The 13623-nt window shown below is 41.3% G+C and overlaps 1 protein-coding gene across 1 annotated transcript in view; it reads left to right on the plus strand.

The window, feature by feature from the left end:
* The window catches only part of LOC308384142 (dolichyl-diphosphooligosaccharide--protein glycosyltransferase subunit STT3B), a 109404-nt gene that overhangs the window by 70055 nt on the left and 25726 nt on the right, over positions 1 to 13623 (plus strand). Inside the window, exons 4-6 of the mRNA XM_080862523.1 lie at positions 2712 to 2777; positions 10022 to 10121; positions 11579 to 11677. Of these exons, the coding sequence (XP_080718649.1) occupies positions 2712 to 2777; positions 10022 to 10121; positions 11579 to 11677 (265 nt within the window). The remainder of the gene's footprint in view (positions 1 to 2711; positions 2778 to 10021; positions 10122 to 11578; positions 11678 to 13623) is intronic.

Genomic DNA, 13623 nt, shown 5'->3' on the forward strand with positions numbered 1-13623 from the left:
CCTCCGTCTTGCTTCCATCTTGTCTCCCTTTAATTGTCTGTCTTTCTTTGTCCCTGCCATTGTTGAGCTCTTGCTTTGTTCTGCTTTTTCTCATCTCTTCCGTGTTCTGCTCGCCTTACTTCCTCTTCCTCTATTTTATTTGCTGATTCCTTTTTTCAATTTCTGTTTACTCCTGTCCTCTCCACTCTGTGGTGGAAACTCGGAGCGGTTCCCTCCAGTCCTACCCAATCTTCATTAACAGACTCATTTCATCTGCTGCTAACCCATTCAACACCACTTGTTTAATCTCTGTTTACCCCCACCCTTCCCAAACCTAAAACATACACACCCTCACATAATCTATAATTGAATCCTTCACACACACTAGAGTCCCAGCATGGCTAAGATGCCAATTTGAACAGCAGCACACGGTTGCACAGTCGCCCTCTCTTGTTCTGACTCCCATGTCCTCTCCACAGATGGCTATAACAGGAATTTCATTCTTTTTCTCAGTATCCATTTAATTAGCTGGACTCGAATCACGCGGTGTAATGTTTGTCTTCACAAAGGGAGTGCAATAGGGGCAGGGGGAGAGGCACCAGTTGAACACAATTTTATACATACATTTACAGCAAAAGGCTTCATGCTAGCCTTGGCCCTGACCCGAAGGAGAATGTTTTCTGAGGAGAGTACAGCAGCTTGTACAGTAACTACTGCCATTCTTTTCTGCTACAATGCTTGTTTTCATTCAGAAACAAAGAAACGTAGACTCAGCGTGGAGCCATTTACAAGATTAGTGTTGTGTTGTGGTGGTTCTGCCTTTGGCAGTGTGTGCTAGTTTTTTTTTTTTTAAACATTTGCATAAATTAGTAACTAAAAGCCTAATATAACAGAATACAGTTCAACAGCTGTATTTAAAAGTCCCTTATCAGCAAATATTTGATTTGCAAAATACTTTGATATGTAAAATATTGAGAATTATCAGGAACGGCTGCTTCATTATGGCAAAAGAAATCAACCTGCAGCTGTGTGGCAGTAATCCTTCTTGTGCTCTGCAGCCTCAGCAAGTCTGGCATGTTAGCATATGCTGCAGGTTCTGGTTGGAGCTGCCCTCCAGCTCTTTGTGGAGCTCCAGGGCAGAAGAAAGGGTATCAATGCCAACTGGAGTCCAAGATGCTAGAGAAGGGAGAAGATGAAAGGACCGGAGCTAACTGAACTTTGAAAATAACTCCAGATGAACAGAATCCAGTTTTGGGGATTTCTTTACCTGGATGATTTGAGCATACTTTGTCATGTTATCTTAGAAAGGACTCGAATAACTACACATCTGTGACACTGTTAAATGCTTATGCTAGCTCACTACACAAAGAAAAGAGCAGCTTTACTGTGACAACACAACAACCCACTTACTTCCATAAAGTTCATCTTTAGTTCTTCCAGAATTGTTTTGATAGATGATTAATCTTTGAAGTGGAATATGAGTATAAAAACAAGTGATCATTTTAATCCTGTACTTTTTTTCCCCTTTTTTTTTAAACTGGCTTGTGTGTCACACTGATTTAAAAAAAAAAAAAAAAAAGCGTCGCTCTTTGCTGCTTAAAGTGCTTTTTATACAAAGTCTCTCTCTTGACTTGACTTAAATTATAGACCCAATGAGCTTGCCAAAAAACAGTGTAATTGGGCCGTGGTTATTACTGGATTGTGGGTTTAAAAGAAAAAAAAAAAGGAAGATAAATGGGCTTGTGGTGGGATTAAATCAATGATCAGGGCATGTAATATTAAATCTGTCTCATCTCTCATAGTGCAGAAGATCTCATCTTAATTTGTTCTGTCATGCCAAGCCAAACTGCACCATGAGGCTTTAAAATATTGTCACTTTTCCCACAAACAAAGCTAAGATCTATCTTCTAATGGATGAGATTTATAATCAGAGCAGCCTGCCCCATCTGCCAAGTAAAGAACTGCTCGAGGACTGTTAATTTTTTGCATTTGGGTTGATTGGCTGACCAATGGGCTGGCTAGCTTGAGGAGGTGAGACCACCTTGGTCTGGCAGTTATCGATTTCCCCCATTTTCAGCTTATCTTACGCGTTGCTGGCTACCATAAAGCTTCTTGACAACATCGCACACTGCCGTTCTCCCTGGTAGTCTCTCTGAGATTGATCATTTTAAAGGTCACTGTTGAATGCGTTTCTGTTGTGAAGATTGTGTGTGTGTGTGTGTGTGTGTGTACTTTTTCTTTTTTTTTTTTTTAATGTAAATGTGTACTCTTACTTTCTGTGTCACCCCGTGGCTCGGAAGAAGAGCTTGTTTACAAGATGTTGCCTCTGGTCTACTCTGAACCAGCCTTATCTCTCTGACGGCAGCTGGCTGTTCCATATCGGCTATGATCATTGCGCTGTGATTATTAAACTTCTTTCAAGGATTAAAAGTTATGTATTTTTAGCACTTTCAGCCATACTAAGTGTACTAAGCTCTCTTTTTTTTTTTTTTTAACACAAGCTTCTGATTTGATGGTGTTTCAGCAGTGAATAAAGCAAATAAAGTAAACCAGCAGGGCATAGGGCTGTCTGCACTCCATGCCCACATATCATATTTTTCTGGTGTATTCTGAATAGTGCCGAATGTCATTATAACAGAAGGTATACATATCCTTTTTTATGTTGAATTATACATGGTCAAAAAACTGCTTTGAGGCTTGAATTGTTTTCTGCTCTCTGTTTGTCCTCTTAGGTCAAATCGGTGAAGACGGGCTCCGTATTCTGGACCATTGGCTGTTGTCTGTCCTATTTCTACATGGTAAGAATATTTTGCATACAAATTCAAACACAATGGGTAACTTAGTAGGGTTCTGACTAATTTAAACCTGCAAAACTGATTGATGCTAACCCTCTTTAGTATGTTTTTTTTTTCATTTTATAGTGAATAAAATGCATAATGCATTGTCTCAAAGTCATTGTAACAGGCGTACTTCCTGTCTTCTAACGACCATACAGTGTAGTCGATAATAAAAGTAATTGGAGCCTAGTGTAATTAAGATTATCAGTTCTGGTTCCAGGCTTCTTAATAGCGACTCTTGACAAACAATTTCTTTCTATTTCTTATCTTGCTATTTATTACTATTGGATTTTTTTTTTTTGCATGACTGCCATAACATCACGATCATAAAATCACCTATCATTCCAATTTCTGTGCTTCAGTCCTTCAAAAATGTAAACTAACATGTATGCAGCAGCAAATTTGTTAGGTACGCGTGTTCCACTGCCTGTTAAATATCTAATTACTCAATCACATGGTGGCAACTCTGTATATTTAGGCATGTAGACATGGGCAGGATACCTGCTGAAGTTCAAACTGATGCAGTTTGAACTTGGAGTTGAAAATTTAAGTGACTTTGAAACAAGTAGTCTGAGTATTTAAGAAACTGCTGATCTGCTGGGATTCTCCCCCACACAACCATTTGTAGGGTTTACAGAGAATGGCCTGAAAAAGAGAAAATATCCAGTGAGCGGCAAGACATTTACTCTGGGCGAAAATGCCTTGTTGATGCCAGAGGTCAGAGGGGAATGACCTGACTGCTTCAAGCTGATAGGATAGCAACAGTAACTCACATAGCCATTCGTTACAACCAAAGTGTACAATTGTTTAAATACCTGAATATTGCTGGCCACGTTCATTCGTTCATGACCACAGTGTACATCATCTGATAGCTGCTTTCAACAGGATAACATCACAAAGCTTGAATCGTCTCCAACAGGTTTCTTGAACATGCTCGAATTGCCTCCACAGTCACTAGATCTCTATCCAGTAGAAGACCTTTGGAATGATGTGGTGCAATTGTAGATTTGCATCACTGATGTGATTTGCAGACAAATCTGCAGAAACTGTGTAATGCTTTCATGTCAATGGAGACCAGAGGCTGAGGAATGTTTCCAGCAACTTGTTGAACCTGTGCTACAAAGAATTAAGGCAGCGGTGAAGGCAAAAGGGAGTCCAACTGCGTACCTGAAAGGTATACCTAGTATTTCATGAGTCTATATTATATATGAAGCAACTTCCTAATAGAACATTTCACAATAGTTGCGCTAGAATGCGCTGGTACCGGTGGATTCTGAGGAGACATTATGTTCTCATGCTGTAGGATGTGCTTCATCCTGGCGGCCAGACTTTCTCCCTGCTGTGGAATAATTTTCTTACACTGCAGCTGACGTCTGTAAAGTGCTACCTGTGGCTCTTGTCTGCGATTTCTAAGATCCTTGAATACTATATTTAAATACGTGCTGATTGAACTGTTCAAAACACAGAAGGTCCTTTGCCTTTGGTTCATAGAACTAGCCTGTCTTTCTTGGCATGCTCGTGTGTGTGTGTGTGTGTGTGTGTGTGTGTGTGTGTGTGTGTGTGTGTGTGTGTGTGTGTGTGTGTGTGTGTGTGTTCGTTCTAATTCAGAACTGGGCCATAATTTAAAAAAAAAAAAAAAAAAGAAAAAAAGAAAAAGAGAGGAGCAGAGATGGTAGCATTGGAGTGGCTGTCCACTCAATCTAGCAGTCACATGGTGTTGCATGGAAACTTGGAGGGACGGTTTATCCGGTGTTTCCTGCCTTATTTATGAATCCGGGCACAAGCTCATCCAGGGAGTTGATGACAGGGATTAGATAAAAAGACGGTCCAAGCACAGTGCGTCAGGGACAGATTGTTTGCATTGTTTTTCTTGGCGTGTGTGTCACGGTCACGAGTGCCTGTGAAATCTCGGGCTTCTGGCTCATTCCAGACTAAATCTCTGTGGCCATCAGTGGGAGAGATATCAAATGAAACAGATTACCAAAATCCAGCTTCATCGATCAGACTCTGTCCAGTGGGTGTGTGGACAGATAGGACTACAGAGAAGAGTAGTGGAAGGGTGAATAGACGAGAGAATGGAGACAAAGGGATGGAGAGATAAGCAGGGGGCAAAAAGATGGTGACAAATACAGAATGATAAGACACCACAAGGAGAAAACATTGCGATGTTCTAGATGGAAGGGAACACTGTGTCTCCATGCTTCTTTCTCCTTATTACTACTTCCTCTCCTTCACACCTGCTCTCTCTCTCTCTCCCCCAATGTTTCTCTGTACTGTCTGCAGCTAACCTCCCTCTGCAGATGACACTAGGTTTGTACATCTCCCAACAACACCAAGGTCCTAACAGCACCCGCTTTCTCATATTGCGCACAAAGAACTGCAAACACTGGCTAACCCGCCTTTATTTATTTATCTTTAACCCACTATATCATGTGATGCTGTCAGTTTAATCAGGAAATAGCCAAAACTATGTTTTCCCCTGGGGCTTAATTGAATGTGTCATTTTCAAGGCATATATGGAGACAGAGGGTGAAATCCCCTGCCTAAATGTTGGTATAATCAGAAGAGAGGGGGCAGAGAAGGATGAGATTAAGAAGAGGATCTGAGCAGTTGGAAAGACTGATGGACGGGAGCCACAGGAACCTTTCTGGCAGCTGTGCAAAGTCCTCCTTTCAACCCTCCAGCGGTGAGGCTGGAGTAAAGGAGGGAAAAGCTGTAGAGAGCAAAAACAGATGCATGCATCAGCTGCGCTGTCTGCTTGTTAAATCCAGAAGCACTGGCTTATTCTTACTTTTAAACCCTCCTATAGTAAAGAAGCCTGTAATTTCAGGGCATGTCTGCAGCTCCTTCACTTAATCAGGTATTTATTTCTTGTCCTGAATGCTAGGGCTGTACCTGAGTTTTGGATTATGTCAGTTCACTGCATTGTCAGTACATTTAGCGACTTTATAGTCCTCTTGCATTATTTTATTCTTCTATTTGAAAGTGATGAGCTGTTACACTGATCCATCATCTCCAAATGACAGAAAATTGAAAGATTACATTACTGTGCAAAGGTGTATAGCTGTCCCTCTTAATATTTTGCTTCCAGTCAGCCAGACTTGCTTGGCATTTTGAGGTTAGTCTTGAGTGAAAGTTCTCTAGGTTTTCTGAAGGTTTTGACGTTTTCCTTTGGACATTAGCTGCTTTTTCATTCATACCTGATCGTTTTCAGATGAGCACATGTGTATTTCTTTGGTTTGTGTTTAAGCCAAAACACTGACTAAAATCATTCAAGCATCAAAAACACAAGAAGCCATTCTCAACGAAGGAAAACTGGGAGAAAAAGCTGATGTATACCAAATTATCAATATAATTAGATTAGATATCTTGTAGACATGAATTACAGTAGGTTGACTCATCATATGTGAATCAGTCTCTCCCACTGGCATTGCATACGTTCTTTCCCTTCATGCGGGAAGTGAGAACTGAACTCCCTGGTGTGTTTCTCTCTGTCGTTCACCAGTACGAACTTGGAGCGCTGTGGAGTGAGTATGCTAGCATGTCGTGTGTGTGTGTGTGTGTGTGTGTGTGGGCCCCACAGTATGCATTATGGAGGGAGAACAATACAATTTATTTCCTTTTTTTTTTTTTTTTGTAAATAATCAGTGGTTCCTAGTGAGGGCACGTAGCCTGCAAACACTTGTGTACAGATGGATGTCCACACATCGTGCACACACCCATTCAGAGTAAAGCCCTTCTCTGTGTTGCGTGCTGTGTTCTCTATAGCCTCTTCAGAGTGGCCCTGTGGTCATCAGATAAGCCAGCTATGAAATGCAGAGAGCGATAACGGCTAAAAGACTTGGCTCCAAACATTTTCTGATTCCTGCCCTCTGCTGTTACCCTGTGGCTCGGGCTAGACTGTCGTTTAGAGCTATAATTTCAAATGGAGCTTGTTCCTGCTCTTTCACACAGGATTGTCTTTTATCATGAACATTAGACAAATCCTTGGTGCAAATCCGTGGACTTAATTGCAATTCGTCACCTGCCATTATCAGTTTAAAAGAAAAATATTTTTTCTGCTGTTTTGTGATGTATTTAAAACTATTTAGTGAATTTTACCTTTAAACATGGAAGCATAGTCACTGTTATTGTGCTTATTGTACCATTTAGCTCAAAGCATCATTATCCTCAAGTGTAGTCTCAGAGAGAAGTCTTGATTAAAAATATATTGGGCTTGGTGCTAATTTCTCAGGATATCAAGCATGGAAATCTATTTCTGGCTCCATGTTGCAGTATGCCCTGCGTTACAGCTCATTTGGTACAGAAACTCTTAAACCTTTCATTTTCTACAGCTGTAAGACAAAAATGTGCTCATTTCGTCCATAGATCGATTCTGGGACGGGAGACCCCCACCCTCAGGGGGCCTGACAAGCTGGTGTACTCCCAGTCTGGAAAAATGTATCAGGAAGGGTATCCAGCGTAAAATCTTTGACAAATGAAGCATGTGGATCCATCCACTGTGGCAACCCCGAGGGAAACGTGGGAAGCAGCTGAAAGTATCAGTACAAATGATAGTGACCTCACTTTTTTGTGTTAATAACAATTAGGCCATTGGAATTTCTCCAGACTTCCGCTTCCACGCTTGTGGCCTGATTCTCTTATACCCAAAGCGGAAAAGCAAGTTTTTAAAAAAGTGTTGTTGTAACTTTGAGTCGTTAATGCATTTAAATAATGTTCTATTCAGAGCGATCAATATTTTAAACAGCCTGTTTTCATTAAGTTTAACCTGATGGAAGGAGGTGGTATACTTGATTTATTTTATTTTTTTAAATTAACACGAGCAACATATGGACTTATTTTATTACCCTTTTCTTTAAAAAGGGGCACATTCAGGAGAGAGCAGCAGTCCTAATGAGCTGTTTAGAGCTACATTTTATTATAGCCGTAGCTGCTTAATACTTCAGGGAGATCAGTTAGTCTTGGTTCTATATTGTGTGGGAATATTGATTATTAAACACTCTTCCACATTATTCAAACTCCCACTCTGCATTATCTGTTTTCCTGACTCTGTCATGCTTATACAATTTGCTGGAGACGATGTTGCGATTGGTTCGAGCTAGCTGCTAGTGCTTCCTGGATGGTAATGTCATTGGCTTGACGGGCAGGGATGTAAACATCTGCTCAGCTGCTCAAAATAGACTTTGTAGCATCATCGTGACAAAATGGAGTGCCGGACATAACTGACACACACGTACATAATGTTGTGTTTGGCAAACACAGCAGACATGTTGCATTTGGTCGAGTCGAGTGCAGCAGCTAGCCTCTGTCACTGTGCTCCTACTGTGATGTTTACAATTAGTTCCCAGCCAGTCAGCAGCAGGGACTCGATTAGCCATCCTTGTGTCAACAGTGAAAACGATACTTAAATTGAAGTCATCTCTTGCATCCACATAAGTCACGGTCCGCCTGTTACTAATTGACTGTCAACATCTGAGTGAACAGATGCGAATGACTGCCAAAAGATAATTACACTTGCGAGGAACTTATTTAGAAATTTTCCTTTGGCTCTGTTTATTCATTGCGGGATATTATTGTTTATCAATTAGACATGACGCATGCTTATTTTTCCTGTGATTGTGAAAGTGTAATGAATGATCTTTTCAGCACATTTAACAGGTACAATGGGGGATCTCTCTCTCTCAAAAGCTGTTGTGAAACAGTTTGCATATGTTATTCTGATTCCTCCCTCTCTGCTCTCTTGGCCTCTTTCGAGGTTTCACATTCTGGCACGAACATGCTTTCACTTTTCCTCCGCCGCTCGCTCTGCTCTGCTTTCACTGTGTACTTTCACTTTTTCTCCATCCTGTTCTGTCTAATGCTCTCACCATTTCCATTTGCCCTTTGCAAGTACAGGCAACTGAAAACTTGTCAGTGATGGGTTTTTTCTTTTTCTTTTCTTCTCTTCCCCACTTTTGGGGCCATAGTTTTATGGCCCCCACATCCACAGTTGTGAAACCCAGCAGACCTCAGAAACTGTATAATTTTAGTAGCGCTTTTAAAGTTATTGGTGCATCTAACATGTAAAGTATTACTGCCAGCCTTTTATTGAATCTGTATATGTCTGTTTTTCTTTTTACAGCAGTGTGCCTGCATTTAATAGTGAAGCAGCAGTAAAGACTATTTTACATCTGTTGAATTAGTCTGTTCAGGTTTTGGTTGGTCAGAGGATCCAAGGCAGTAATAGTCATTGCCTCGAGCTCAGAGACGCTGCAATGGCATTTTTTACGGTTTTGGTTGACATTATATAGAGTGAGCCATTAGCTGATTGTAATTGATGACAAAAGTAAATGCTTTTTGCAACAGTTGTTTATGACTACTTCTGTTTGAAGCTAGTGAGGAAACGTGAGGTTAAGTGGTTTGAACAGTTTGAATTAACACAACAGATTGAATGTTGCCAGATGTTTAACATTCATTTGGGGGTTCCAACACTGTTGCAGAGGAAAACGTAGCCTACATGAGCCATTTTAATGCTTCTAGTTCTATGACTGCACAGTTTTGCCTTTCTATTAGAGATAGGATTTTACACTAGACAGCTGGTTGCATTGTTCTTTGTTTTTCCTGTTTCTACACAAGCACCGACTCTCACAGCAACACACAGGCTGTATTGGTGTGACACCCGGCAGTTGTTAGTATTCTTCAGATTTTGCTGTTTAGTGATGGTTGCCAAGCAGCTTGTAGACACATGACTGTCACCTTCTGGTGCCAGTGTCATATGTCATGTCATATGAAATCCAAGCACTCGTAAAAATGTGTTTTTCTTTCTTTTTCTTTCCTTCAATTTTTTAATGACTTAATGAGCATTGAAGTCTTAAACATACCTATATTACAGTTTCCTATATTCAGTTACTTTATGCAAAGACAGACTTTTCGGTCCAGTTAAAGGGAAAAAAGAGATAATTTAGAGCGTGGTTACCTTTTGATTGGCATGTTATGAGAATAGTGTCCTTGCTTTCAAAGTTAAACACACCCGCTCGCTGACGATCAGCTTTAAGCGCCAAACAGTGACAATGAAAATGCCAAACATGAGACCACAAAGCAATACATGACAAAATCATTGGTACCTCCGTGTTTTACATGGGCACCACCCGGGCACCACCCACTCACAAAAAACTGAGTAATGATGAATGTCCGTTTACTGACATGTCTGTGTATTTGTGTTCTAGGTGTCGGCGTGGGGAGGTTACGTGTTTATTATCAACCTGATCCCGCTGCATGTGTTTGTGCTGCTCCTGATGCAACGCTACAGTAGGAGAGTCTATATCGGTAAGATGGTCACACACGCCAAACATGAGCACAGAGCGTGCGAGCACTCGCGCGAGACGACAACTTTCACCGTGCGGCTTAATATTTAAAACTCGCCCACATACCCGACTCTGTATTGGAGACTCGCTCGTGTTTTTAGATCTTCTCTCATTAGAATATGAATGTGGGAACTATACAGGAAAACGACCGCTCATGCACACATGCATCTCACAACATGGCTGCCCGAGCATTTGACCCTGAAACAAGCTCAAATGCCCAGTCACGCCTGTGCCCGTCTCTCACAACAGCAAGCATCATCAGCAGACATCTATACACCCACGCACCACTTAGCAGTAAATGTATCCACCTGCTACCTGATCCTCTTTATTCTTTATTTATTTTTCTATTCTTTGCATATACCGGAGGTAGAGAACCGGTGAAGTGGGTAGGCTTGTTATCCCACAGATAACATCCGAGTTTCACGAATGCATGTGGTGGCTCCAGCACGTTATCCGTTGCCTCGGAGAACCCTCCACCGCCCTCAGCTCGGGATGAATTCACAGCAGACGCCACTATTGTGGTCAAGATAAATGATACCATGTCAAGTATCATCTCTGCATGATTATATGTTGTACTCACTGTAACTGGTAAGCACAGTCTTTGAGAGCACTGAAAATAAATTATCGCCTCTTCACCGTAAGAGGGCTTTGACCTACCTTTGCTCCTACAACAATTAAACTCTGCTTGGTGAAGCAGGGCTGTTAGAGGAGCTGGAAAAATTTCTACAGTCTTCCCTGTTCCTCAAGAATAGCTGCCTCATTCGTCATGCCGCTTTTCGTAGTAAATGAAAGATGGGGAAATATATTTGTAGACTTATTCCGATGACAGAAAAAGACACCTGCTCTATTCCTTACCGCCTCTTTTCAGAGTCAGGTGTTGTTCAACTGCAATGAAGGAACACATAAAAAAAGCAGGGAGGTTTAAAAAAAAAGAAAGAAAATCCTAGTTTAATAAAATGCCTCGTAGCCTGTTCCCTCGCAATTCGTCTCTGTCTGTCATGAGTCAATAGCAGATGTGTGGAGAGAAAAAAAGATCGCTGAGGGCGGTCAGAGCTACTTCAAAAACGAGGCACACTCTTCAGGAAGAGTATGAAATCTTAATTAAAGTGGTGCATCTGCGAATTGGTTTCCTGAAGCTACAATGGTGGGAGTTGCACTGTTCTCAGCACTGTCATCTCACTTCGGGCCTCCCGACCACACCGCGCCGGGCCAACTCCCATTTTCTCAGTAAATGACATTGGATTAGGTATTTTGTATTTGCTCCCTCTGAGGTACAACAGTGAAAATCAATAGACTTTAAATACCCCTACCGAAGTTGATTTCCCTCAGTCGAACCCAAATTGTGCTTTTTTTTTCTTTTCTTAGTGTCGTTTTATTTTAATGATTTTACCTGTTTCTCCGCTGTTCTCCTCTCTACAGCTTACAGCACTTTCTACATTGTGGGCCTCATACTGTCCATGCAGGTCCCTTTCGTCGGCTTCCAGCCAATCAGGACGAGTGAGCACATGGCTGCTGCTGGTAAGTCTCATCCTCTGTACCTGCAGTATGAATGATCCTCTATTCAGCCTGGAACAACAGGTTCCCCTTTACAAAGCTCAAGCCACCTGATGATGAAGTCAGCAGTATTTGGAAGATACTGCTGCTCTTTATTCCAAATTTATGACTCACTCATAAACAGATGTCACAAATACATGAAGGTAAAAGCATATTTCTCTTTATCCTACCTAAAGCAGGAACAAGCAGTTATTTGTGCTAACAGCTGATCTAATCAGTATGTTTATATTGACTGAACAAATGTTCAGACTGTTCCCTTTAACTCGGATAAAACACTTCAGTTATTATGTGCCTTGAATTTCAATAGAGTAGTTTGGAGACCAACACTGCGTGAAATGTGGTTGAATAAAATAATTGAGCAATATATCTCTCAGGACCTTGCTCATCATATGGACGCATTGCAGAAATTATAATTCAAAGCTGTTATTTCAACTCTGTCTGCTGTGACTGTCAGGGAATTTCTGCCACAACCATAGACTGTAAATAAGAGATGGATGTAGCCACCATGACATCACCTGTTAGTTAGTGATATCCCATTTTAACGCCTCAGACTGAGCATTATGCCCATTGCAATCTTGGAGTTATGAAACCAGAGGTGATGAGTGAGTAAGCCGGCTGCTCCCTTGTGTCCTAAGGGGTCACCACAGGGAATGGATCCGATATCTGATTTGGCACAGATTTTATTCCAGATGCCCTTCCTGATGTAACTCTCCCCGTTATCTGTGCTTGGCACCTGCACAAGGAATACACTAGTCTATGTCCTGAGGCTGGGTTTGTCTCCCCCCTCTTGGGCTTACCCCATCTTTCACTTCCAAATGTGATAACCTTTACAACAGTGCTGAATCAAAACCTGAAGAAATGCGCTCATAAGTTAGTGACCTGCCACTCACAAAGTAGCCATAGCATGAAACATGCCCTACTTTATCATATTTTACCCTAAATAGGACCATAATTTGCAAGTTGAATATCATTCTGTATAAAATGGTGCTTTTCTGCTCGAGCACTCAAATCACTTTGTACAACGTACTTCACCCATTCACGTAAGCACTTTTTTCTACCTGCTTTCTATCTAACATTCACTCTCAGATGAATGCATCTGAAGTTCAATCATTCTGATTAGTAGATGACCTGCTGTGCCTCCTGAGCTACAGCCAATTAAATAAGATTTGAACCCAGTGTTTAAGGCCTGGAATTTCACTTCAAGTCACTTCATCTGGATTTAAATAGCACCAAATCACAACAGCAGTTGCCTCAAGGTGCTTTATATTGTAATGTAGAGACCCTACAATAATACAGGGGAAAAAAACAACAATCAGGTGGCCCCTTTTAAGAAAGAATTTGGCGACACTGGGAAAGAAAAACTCCCTGTTAACAGGAAGAAACTGTCCTTCCTTCAGACAGAAGCAGGCTCAGGTTGGTTGTGTGTGTGATGAGAAAGGCATCAGGAAAACTATAAAGTGAGCTAAAGAATTGTTTTTTTACTAAACTTCTTTTCAATCTTCTTTCTCCAGCAAGAGGTGTCGCCTCCTGCTGACAGTGAACGATATTGCAGGTTCATTTTCACTTACACACTTGTTTATAAACTCTGGCCACAAATGGAAAGTTAGGTCTTATTGCAGTTGTTTGTCTATTAAAGCTGGAACTGTGCAGGCTTGGTTGATGTCCAAAGCACCCTCTGGTGATTGCACATGCTCTAAGAGTGGTTGGCTGCTGCAGGAATTGAATCCCCTTGTGCCTACAGTGATAGTCACGCTCTGTCTGCAGGAGAACATTGGTACATCTATGAAATGGATATGGGTAAGCACCTACATGCCACCCATATGGGCTTAGCTCTTTAAGCACTGTTCATTTTGGCTTGTGGGTAGCTTATTAAAGCTTGTTGAGTATTGTCTCTCAAGTGTGAGCCCCAT

This window comes from Rhamphochromis sp. 'chilingali', assembly GCF_963969265.1.
Source record: "Rhamphochromis sp. 'chilingali' genome assembly, chromosome: 17".
Lineage (NCBI taxonomy): Eukaryota > Metazoa > Chordata > Actinopteri > Cichliformes > Cichlidae > Rhamphochromis > Rhamphochromis sp. 'chilingali'.